The sequence below is a fragment of the Bidens hawaiensis genome, unplaced genomic scaffold, assembly GCF_021521415.1.
Source record: "Bidens hawaiensis isolate Kalapana, Puna unplaced genomic scaffold, B.hawaiensis_p1.1 tig00004743_1, whole genome shotgun sequence".
NCBI lineage: Eukaryota > Viridiplantae > Streptophyta > Magnoliopsida > Asterales > Asteraceae > Bidens > Bidens hawaiensis.
Window position 1 is genome coordinate 490,653 of NW_027491293.1, and position 12,019 is coordinate 502,671.

At 34.5% G+C, this 12,019-nt stretch overlaps 1 protein-coding gene across 1 annotated transcript; it reads left to right on the top strand.

Annotated features, from left to right (window-relative positions):
• The first annotated feature begins 3,050 nt into the window (after positions 1-3,050).
• LOC143627835 (cysteine proteinase mucunain-like) lies at positions 3,051-5,399 on the top strand. The gene is made up of 5 exons (XM_077097557.1): positions 3,051-3,563; positions 4,030-4,265; positions 4,522-4,662; positions 4,750-5,199; positions 5,301-5,399. The coding sequence occupies exons 1-5, from the start codon at positions 3,089-3,091 to the stop codon at positions 5,397-5,399; spliced, it is 1,401 nt and encodes a 466-aa protein (XP_076953672.1). The 5' UTR covers positions 3,051-3,088.
• The last annotated feature ends 6,620 nt before the right edge of the window (positions 5,400-12,019 follow it).

The following is a 12,019-nucleotide window of genomic DNA, read 5'->3' on the forward strand; positions in this document are numbered from 1 at the left end:
CACTGAAAATTATTATTTCTTCAAAACAAGATCGTAAAGGGTGGTGTTCCGTGATGACCACGGAGTGGTGGAGGTCCATCACCGAACCACCTCGCCTACCCTAAGTGTTTGAGATGATGTTAAAACATCTAAAATTCAAAATTGTATTAGATTGTATTGATAGGATAACTAAACACATAAAAGTATAGAAATCAACTTACTTTCCTATCAACTTGCTTTCATCAGTGCGTAATTTATTATTCATGTAACTAATATATTAAAGCAACACAATTTTGTCCGCATGTTCTTCACCTAGGCTGTCCACATAGGCTTCCATGTTATCAACCTTTCAAAAATCTAATTTCCAGATATTCATATTAAAATTTTAATCAATGATACTGACTTTTATATTTTTGTAACTTATCAATGTAATTATGATATTAATTATTCTAATTATTGTTAGAATTAAAAAACTTATTAAATTTACTAGGTTTAAATTGTTCATCGTTTCTAGCTTCTTTAAAAGGCACATGCTTCGTTCAAAAATCATAACGCTCCCCATCGTTTGTAACCGGATTCGTCGCCTCATCTATAACCGGTTCTTCTTAATTTGTCGGTTTCATAATCCAAACAACATCAAATATTTTCATCGTTTGCAATTATCAGGTATGATTTATATTTCAGTGTTTAATCGATTTTTGTGAAGAACAACATCAAATTGTATGCACACTTTATAGTACCAAGTATTCCTTAGAGATTGCAAGTTTTTCTTTTAAGTATTTACTTTTGATGTTACCGCAAAAATTTAAATTTTTTTGGTAATATATCTATATATTGAATGTTGATTTTATAGCATGAAACAAGATAATTTGGATGTTGATTTCACTATATCATTAAGTATGTGTTATCTTTTTATTTTTTTTATAAGTATGGCATTTGCATTTCCCTAAACTTATGATATATATATATATATATATATATATATATATATATATATATATGACGTTTGAAATATTTTCCAACCCGTGTGTAACACGGGCTACTATCCAAGTTTATAAATATAATAACCACCTTTTTAGTTTTATTTTAAATACACGTTTGTCAACAGTGATGAAACGTTTAAAAAGAAATTTAGGATTTTTTGTATAATAAAAAACTATTCAAGATAACATTCATCTAATTATTAAAAAAACAAGTTATCCCCTCCCCTCGTTGATAAAACATGAAAAACAAATCTAAGCGCCCTTCGAATTTTATGTAATAAAAACAAAAAACGGCATACACCCTTATAAACAAATGCTTAAAGATGCCATAATTCTTATAAAATATAATATTACTTGACAAATACGTTAAAAGAATAACAAAAAAGTAATAAACTAAAAAAAAAATGCTCAAGTTCACAAAACGATATGACCAATTTATGCATAAAAGTATTACTCTTAAAAAATTAAAACTTTGTAATTTTTCTTTTGAAAAAAAAAACTATTCATAAAAAACTGACGGCCAACAAGTCGCGTTGCAACCGCCTTTTAGATAACAAGTCCAACTGTATAAAAAAAAAAGTTTTGGATCTTAGGAATCAAAACATATATGACATGTCCGATTTTGCCTTTAACTTGTTCTTTTTTGAACGGCCAACGAATTCTTCAAATGGACTACTAGCTAAATTCACAACATCGGGATACACTCGTCTTTCGATCTGAAAAAAAAACCTTCACCTAAGACGAACGCCTGTGAACACTCGTGCCGAATGCACGATAGTGCGGTGAGATAAAACTCGTTCAGTTCAAGGATCCGCCTAGTGAAAGTCACCTACTCGCCTAGTCCCTCATCATCACTCTGATGCCTCTAAAACTAATTGTTGAAGGCAAGAATCGAACATGAGTTTCAAGGAATGTGTTATTACCATTTCAATAAGATGTTTGGTTACTACATGAGAATGCAATGAATGATTACTTTGCGTTGTTTGGTAGGTAGGAAAAAAAGAAAAAAAAAATTAAAATGGTAGTGAGTGGCGGTGGTGGTGGGAGGTAGGTGGCGGTCGTGGCATTGGTGGGCGGTGATGGTGGTTGATGGTGGCGGGTGGTGGTGGGGCGACAGGAGATCATGGTGGTTGGAGGCGGGTGGTGGTGGTAACGGTGGAGGTGGCAGGCGTTGGTGACAGTGGCGGTGGTGGGCAGCGGTGACGGTGGGCGGCGGGTGGTTACCATTCCAATAAGATGTTTGGTTACTACATGAGAATGCAATGAATGATTACTTTGCGTTGTTTGGTAGGTAGGAAAAAAAGAAAAAATAAAACTAAAATGGTAGTGAGTGGCGGTGGTGGTGGGAGGTAGGTGGCGGTCGTGGCATTGGTGGGCGGTGATGGTGGTTGATGGTGGCGGGTGGTGGTGGGGCGACGGGAGATCATGGTGGTTGGAGGCGGGTGGTGGTGGTAACGGTGGAGGTGGCAGGCGTTGTTGACAGTGGCGGTGGTGGGCAGCGGTGACGGTGGGCGGCGGGTGGTGGTGGTGAGGGGCGTGGGCGATTGTTGATATGTAATAATAAAAATATAATAATTATTATAATTTAATAATAGTTATACTATAGTAAAATAATAATAATGATGATAAAATAATAATAATAATAATTGTTGATCATTTTTCATTCCATTCTTTAAAGGAATGAAAGAAAAACTATCTTTTAGTACGGAATCAAAAATGCTATTTATATATATATAGAAGGAATTGCATTCATTTTTTAAGAATGATTCATTTAATTGATGAATGACAACTAAACTTGTTTTATTTCATTCTTTTGAAGTGATTCATTCTATTTCACCTATCATTACTTCATACCAAACAATACATAAATCTAATAACAATCATGTTTTTTTAAGGTGTTTAATCACATCAGCATTCAGCAATGAAACTAATCCAAACCCTATGTGAACACCTTATTAATCTAAAAGACGCTAAGCTACTATAAAATAAAATATTTATGAGATATTAATGATAAAGAATATAATAATAATAACTAAAGTTAAATTAAAATATTCCAATACCACTTTACAATTTCCCTTTATAAACAAACCCCAACACCCCCTCACAATTCCAATCCACCTGCAACCATGAAGCTCCAAACCATGGCTGCCGTCATCTTCTTCACTCTCATCACCATCACATCCGCCATGGACATGTCCATCATCAGTTACGACAACACCCACATGCCCACCACCACCAACTGGCGCACTGACGACGAAGTCTATTCTCTATACGAATCGTGGCTCGTGAAACACGGTAAAACCTACAACGCTATCGGCGAGAAGGACCGGAGGTTCCAGATCTTCAAAGATAATTTACGATTCATCGATGAACATAACTCTGGTGACCATAGTTATAAGCTGGGTCTGAATAAGTTTGCCGATCTGACGAATGAAGAGTACCGTGCGGCGTACACTGGGATCAAGAAGATTGATGGGAAGAAGAAGCTGTCGGCGGGTAAAAGTGACCGTTACGCTTTCCGGTCAGGCGATGCGTTGCCGGAGAAAGTTGATTGGAATGAACAAGGCGCCGTTACCGCCGTTAAAGATCAAGGAAGCTGCGGTAAGTTTGTTATTATTATTATTATTATTGTTATTATTATTTGTTATTATTATATAAAGTTTTATTCTTTAAGCTTATATATGTGTGCTGATAGTTTGTAATTTATTATTATTATTATTATTATTATTATTATTATTATTATTATTATAAAGTTTTAATTTTTAAGCTTATTTGTGTACTAATAGTTTGTTATTTTTTATTTATTATTATTATTAATTTATTAATTTTCTTCTATTTTACTATTATTATATACTTGTCATTTTTACTATTTTACTATTATTATGTAGTTGTCATTTTTAAGCTTATATATGTGCTAATAGTTTGTTATTTATTTATTATTAGTATTATTATTTGGTTTAAATTTTGATCTTTAAGTTTATCTTTGTGTAACAAATGATCCAATTTAAACGGAGTTGGTAACTTTGACCGGTCAAGTATACGTGATTGAGCGGAATTTGAATTGCAGGAAGTTGTTGGGCGTTTTCGACAACCGGATCTGTTGAAGGGATTAATAAGATTGTGACTGGGGATCTTATTTCATTGTCGGAGCAGGAGCTTGTGAACTGCGATACGTCTTATAATCAAGGGTGCAATGGAGGACTTATGGATTACGCTTTCGACTTCATTATTAAGAATGGTGGTATTGATACCGAAGCGGATTATCCTTACACAGGGAAAGATGGCAAGTGTGATGCTAACAAGGTTCGTATTCAACTGTTCATTTGTTGATGGTGATTGCTTCGCTGAGTTTATTATTTGTTATAGTTATTTGACTTCTTATTTGTTTTAAGTATTTTTTGGTGAGTTCATTATCTGTTATAGTTATTATTATTTGATTTAGCGATTAACTTTATTTTTGCCTAAATTACTCTCTACAGATTATTTTTTTTTTTTAGAATTATCAATTAAGTTTTTTAGTTTTTTGAATCTTTTTATGACATTTATTCATTATATGCAGAAAAACGCGAAGGTTGTTACTATCGATGATTACGAAGATGTTCCGGTCAACGACGAGAAATCGCTCCAAAAGGCCGTAGCAAACCAGCCCGTGGCAGTCGCTATTGAAGCCGGAGGCCGGGATTTCCAGTTCTACACTTCAGTAATAATACAATCTTTACAAAACTCAATTCCTTCAAATTGTTTTGAGATTCTTTGTTAATCTTCAACTTATTTTAATTTTAAACAGGGTATCTTCACTGGTTCATGTGGAACCGCTTTAGACCACGGTGTTCTAGCAGCCGGATACGGTACTGAAAACGGAAAAGACTACTGGTTGGTTAAGAACTCGTGGGGTGCAGAATGGGGAGAATCAGGTTTCTTAAAGATGGAAAGAAACATTGCAGACAAATCAGGGAAATGTGGTATTGCAATGGAGGCTTCATACCCGATTAAGAACGGTGATAACCCACCGAACCCAGGCCCCACACCACCATCACCCGCTGCACCCGAAGTGGTGTGTGATGAATACAGCACGTGCCCGCAAAGCACAACATGTTGCTGTGTCTATGAGTATTATGGCTACTGTTTTGCTTGGGGATGTTGTCCGCTAGAGGGTGCTTCGTGTTGTGATGATCATTACAGTTGTTGCCCGCATGATTATCCTGTTTGCAATGTGCGCCGTGGTACTTGCTCAAAGGTGAGTTTTTTTTTTTTTTTTTTTGATCTTGATGGTGTGTTTGATGTTTATAAGGTTTGATTGATTTAATCATTTAATGTTTGTTTGGTGGATTGGAACAGAGTAAGAACAGCCCATTGGAGATTACTGCAACAAAGAGGATTCTTGCAACACCAACTAAGTTGAAGAGGAACAGTGTTTGTAAATACTGTTGCATTTGAATTTGGATTTCTGTACTTCATTTGAACAGTTAATTAATGATCTCTAATTTTATAAATTTAGTGTTGTTAAGGGTTGCAATCATATTGGGTTGGTGGGTTGAACCGATGAACTAGCACACGCATATGAGTTGGTGATTCTAAACTGGTTAAACGGGACGATGGGTTGTAAAAAACGGGTTCATGGGTTGTTGGTTGTCATAAATAGGTTCGATGAGATGTCAGGTGGTATGTCTGTTTGTTTTTCTAGATGTTTACTGTTTGATTAAACTGGTTAAGGGATTAACCCAAACACAATCTTTCATTCAAACATGTTAAATTATGTTGATTGCAACTTCCAATAGTTCAATGTGTATTGTTATCTTAAATATCTGTTTAATTTTGTGAGTCTAGTCAAGCGTTGCATATAAAACATGGATTGGAGCCCGTTTATTAAAGGAGTTTAAATTTAGGCTCAAGCTTATGTTCAATTTGAGTTCTTAACGAGTTGATTTTAACTAATACAAATGACTCGACTTATTTAGTCAGACCTAATAATATTTTTTTTCTTTGTGGGTAAGGAATGACTCACTTCGCAGTTGAAGATGCCTTTAACCACCTCTCAAAGGTGCATGAATCATCCAAAGAACTTTTTATTAAATTAATAAAATAAACTACGGATTAAATGCATATGTTGTGAATTGTTCTACTACCGAGAATGATTTAAATTCAGTGGCGGAGGTACCCTTAGGGTACGGGGTCGGCCGACCCTGTGAAAAAAATATTTTTTTAGTGCTATTATAGTGTTAAAATTCCAATTAACCCCTGCGAAATTTTGACACCGATCCCTGTGGAATTACGAAATCAGAATGGTGATGAGCATCCATGGAACCACAAGTGAAACTTTGCCTCATTTTTCAGGCCTTCGCGTTCTCTGAACAGTGAGGCTACAGAAAAGAGAGGAAGAAGACAACTTAACCTAATATTATTTAGTATGTATTGGGCATTTTCAAACTCAAAACCACGACCCACAAAGATTTATCTCACTAAGTATAAACAACTTAGCTTTTTTGTTATATCTTTTCTTAAACGTGAGCCTTTTTCGTTTTATTTTATTTTTGAATAATTTATTTGTCCATTAGTTTATATATTGTCTATTAATTTAAATTTTTTATAAAACTTTGGTTTTTATAATATTTGAACAATATTTGTTGGTGTATAAAGATATTGTTTACTAAATATTTTTGAGATAAAACATTTATCAGATCTTAAAAGAACAAATAAAGTAATGCTAAAGGAACTTGATAAGTGATGAGAATCTAAACGACAGTTGTATTTGTTTCATTGAGAAAAACTTATTTACGATTGTTAAAAGTAGATAATATTGTCTTTTAATTATGCATTTTTAATGATATTTTGTTGAATTATTTTTTTATACAACCCGACCCGATTCGATCTGATCGGAACGACCGAACTTGACCAGAAAGAAAATAATACCGATTTGACCAGGCCCGAATGACCGAACCGGACTGGAAAAAGAAAACTATATAACTGTGTACCGATCCAAAAATTTTCCGACCCTTGTGAGAAAATTTTCTGGATCCGCCACTGTTTAAATTCGCTATGTTTTTTAACTTCTTTCAACACGTTTATGTTTTTTGAATTGAAGTTAGCGAGAACTTTATTCTCACATGTTACTATCTTGGAGTTAGGAATAGAGGGGTCTTTATCGTCTCTACTTTTAAAGTTAGATGAGTTGTAACTTATGGTAATAGTGTTTAATTTTATAAATCTTTTGTAATAATATTGTACACACTATGGTAAGCATGGAGTTTCAAAAAAAAATAATTTCTTGTCATTCCTCTAAATATATATTTTTGTTATAATATTAAATAACCATTTTGTCATTATATTAAACTTGTGCAAATAAAAATTTACAAGGACCCCAATTATGGCTTTTTGTTTCCACCCACACGAGATCCGACTCCTAATTTTATAGTTTTCTAAATATTTCACTATCACATACCAACTATTAAATTCATAATCATTATTGGTTTCTTCGGAAGGGTTAATCCTAATAGTTCATAAGTGAAATGGCTATATGATTAAACTAAGAAAGAAGAGAGTTAAAGATTATGAGTCGGTTTCAAGCTTAAAGAGAAATGTTAAAAGATAATTTCAAAACGCCTTAAAAAAGTTGACTTAACTGCAAATTTAGTTTAATTAATTAATTTTTTTAATATTTAGAGCTATCTAGTTTATTTTAGTTAGTAGAGATAATGTTAGTATTAAATTATAACTGGGAGAAGTATTTGAGTATGATTAATATTATTTTTCTAGGATAAATAGATAGTATAGGGTAATTGTAAGGTGCTGTTTTCGTTGCTAATAATATTGAAAAAGTCGTGGTGAGTTACCACAAAATTATTGGTGTTGTTTGATCCAATTAAATCCAACATATTCAGCATCACAACCCCAACCTCTAACAAACACTACACCAAAATTAGCTACCCTCGTTGTCTTCTCTAACCACCGCTACCATAATCGACAGCTCACAAATTCAAAACAATGAATAAAAACAAAACTTACAAATTTTAAACACGAGCACACAAAATTGAAATCTCATTTTATTAAGCATGAAAACACTAGATGTACAATATCATAGAAGTGTGGTGAAGAAAAGAGGATGAGGGTTCATTTCTTTTTATATTGTTTCATATTATTTTCGTTTACAAAAAAATGTAAGATAACACATATTGTGCCATATAAGATGCTAAATCGTCCAAAGTTGTCATGTCTGATGTCTAAATTGACGTTAAATTGTTCCAAATTAGAAGCCCTTTTGGTCAAATAAAAGGGAATGAGAACACCCACTAATGTAAAATTAAAGGTGTAGATCATCCATTAATGTGAATTGGGGTTAACAATAAAGATCATCCTGTATTTGGAATTAAGGTTCGCGATCATTCATTATGAGTAAAACATGAGTAAAACCCATGGCCCGTGAACTACCAACTTAAATTAGTTATGTATGTCTAGGTAAATATTTGTTATACTGTATACTAATTAAAGGCATTTGGAAAGATCAAAATCCTTTTGGAACCAAGGATGCACATTTGAAAAGTTGAAATTATGGATTGAATTCACAGTTTTTAAACATGTGATTCCTTTTGAATTCGGTTTTAAATGCACTTACAGGACTAATATACTTAGTGTTTTCACTAATATATAGTTGCTAACCCACCTTCAGCGGTAGGATTGTGTGAGCGAACTAAGTCCTTTGTAAAATACTCGAGATTATCTACGTAAAAGTTTGAACCGAGCCGAGTTTAAATGAGTTCAAACCCGAGTTTCATATAACCATCTATTATCGTTTGAAAATGATAATAGTATTATTGTGTTTTGTATTGATAAACATTTTTTTTTTGTATATTAGTGGTAAACAACTAGTAATCTCATCAATGTTGTAAACTTATATAAACTAAATAAATGATTATTAGTTGAGTTTAGATTGTACTAGGCAAATAATATTGAGTTTTGGATATATTAAATTCTCAATATTGGCTTGGCATGAATTCTAGGTACCAATGAACATGCCACTTTATCTAATTTGTAGGACCCATTTGATCGAAGTTTCGGATTTTTACTAATAAAAGGAGATAAAAAGTAGCATAATGGGAAAGATAACGATAGAATTGGGTTGGTATACTTGTGTTGTAGAAAAGAGTCAAAAGGCCAAACTTTATGCGGGAACCCTCCAAATTTGATATTAGATTTCTGATATATTGCCAGGAGATAAATCAAATAGCTAGTCCCCTTAATGCAAATTTTTATACGTATTAAGTCACCCCCGTTCCCGGATGTAACTATATTATGTTACGATCTCGTGACTCTGATATCATGTATCCCGTTTGGTACAATGTTGGCTTGTATCACTTAGGTGATTTGGACCTATATGCCATTCTTAGAAATGAGTTCTATACGCTTTCTAAAAACCGAGCATAAATCCATAGGCAAATCCAACATGTTAGAATGGGGAGGACTTCGGACTATCTAGCTATAGAAGATCAGGGCCACTAGAAATGCTTTACCCACCCTAGCCACCATGGATATTGTCTCCTAACTCCCTTCTCTTACTCATTTTCATGTTCAGGGTAAATAGGTACAATGTTGAGCCAGACAAGAAGAAAAGCGGGCGGCTGAGGAAGTATTCATTGTCGCTTGATAGCAAAATTGTGTTTGGTTTGGCTCATGAATCATGATTCGGTTAACGGTGCCCCAATGTTGCTAGTAGTGGCGATTGGAATCTGGAGTCTTGAAATGATTACTCCGATGGAACTCCAAATAGGATTCATCTACTACGCAACATAGAGAAGGCAATTTTATGCTTTAGTATTGTTACTTATTTTTATGCATTTCGTGAGATTTATATTAGTTCTAAGGATGTTTTTGTCATTGCAATAGTGTATGTTTCAAGTCATATTATGTTGAATACTATAATGATTATAAGTTGTTTTTATATAATAAACATGCTCACCTAGAGTTGGATTTAAGCCTCGTGTAAGCATTGTGAGGTGGCGGAGAGAAAGATGAGAAACCGCCAATTACTATCCCGATTGGGAGAGCAGCGTGCCAAATGAAGGCATCCTTGAGCCATGGGTTAGAGACACTCCTATTTTAATTACTCTACGATTTAACAACTATAAGGTTTCATCACTGTTTGCAAAACTTAATATTCATTTCAAGAATCATCTATCAATTTATAAAAAATCATTAAACTATTCTTAGAAATCAAACCCTAAACTAAAATCAAGATTTAAGATTCAAGCTATCGTCTTTGCTACTTTGATTCTTCCCGTTGTCCTTTCTGTCTCTCTTTAATGAAATTGGCCCAAGTAGTAATAGCACAAACACAATGCACATGTACCTCTCCTTAATGAAATTGGCCCAAGTAGAAATTAGAATCCGACTCCTAGCTGTTTGGTCACATGATCCATTAAGAGTGGAAATATGAAATACTAGCTTTGAACCCGTGTATTACACGAGATGTGACAATAAAAATAAATAAGATCTGCTATTTTAATTATGATTCTCAAAATACCTATGAATGTATTAAAGTTGTATAGTTGATCAAACCTCATATATAAAAATGGTGTTTAACTAAATATTGAATAAAATCTACACTATGTCATAACCTAATTGACAAAATGATTTTGACCCATAACCCATGGATAGCTAAAATGAATGAGATAAGAGATTAGAAATTAGAAGGAATGTAAACTTGACACCTAAGTTTCAATATTTTCTTTTATTATTAGTGTAGTAAGATAAGATAAGATAAAAAGTAAAATAAGATAAGATAATCATCATTATCACCTGTACAAGTTAGTCATAAGTATTTAACTAAGAATAAAGTACACAAAAACTTTTATTTATATTTTCATGTTTGTCGCCAAATGTAAACTATTTTTAACTTCACATTCATGGGTTGATGGCATGAACTTTACTTGGTATACATCTGAATTGGACTTTTGATGAAAGCAGTACCCGGTTTAACTTAACAATAATATATTTAGAGAAGATAATTATACCCACATGCCAACACGCAAAAATGTCAAACCTTAGAACAAGTCAAACCGTGGAATAAAACACCCACTTGACTTATTTCTTTTATAACTTCTCGATTATTGATATTTAGATCACAAAACTCTCATCTTATACAGTCAACTATATCATAAACACCCTTATTTATATCTCTAATTCTAGCTACAAACACCTCACAAGACAAATCAACTCCCACCATGGTTGGTGCACCAGTGTCATCCGCCACCGGCATGGATGCTAAATATGCACCACCCGCCGCTCCATACGCCACCCCCAGTGCTGCGCTTTCTACCGTCCAGTCCTACAATCCTAACCCTTCAGCACCACCAGCAGTCCTGCCTTACACCGGCATGCCACAACCAACAGCCGTCCCCTACTCCGCCATGCCACAGCCAGCACCCGCCCCTTACCCCACTGCTCCACCGCCAGGTCCTCCAGCCGCCTACCCATGTGCACCACCACCAAGTTTCACAAATGCACCATCCATCTACCCTACAGCCCCTCCTGGTCTACCCACATCTTCTCCTTTCCCATCTTACCCTCCTAATTCAAATCCAATGGCGTCACTTTTACCGTCTTACCCACCAAATCCTGCTTACCCGCCTACTGGATCAAGCCCTTTTCTGGGATTAAACGCATACCCTCCAGCTTCTGCTAACACTTATCCACCATCAACTGCCACATATCCACCACAAACAACATACCCGCCATCAGCCGCCACGTACCCGTCACAACCACAAGGTTATCCACCACAACAAACATCAGGACCGGCAGGGGTGTACCCACCACCACCCTCCATTGGAGTGTATCCGCCACCCCCATATTAAACAATCTATTTCTATCGGGTACCTGTATCATTGTACTGAATAATCTGCTCAACTAGAAGATAAACGACATTCGGTTTACCTTTCATTTTATTAGTATGTTAATTTCTATTGATTGATCTAATACAAATCATGTATGAGTTTTTGTTTCTTTGCTTCCTCTAATGATGTTTTTAAGATTTTCTTTTCAAATTCGGATGCTTAATTGAAACTAAA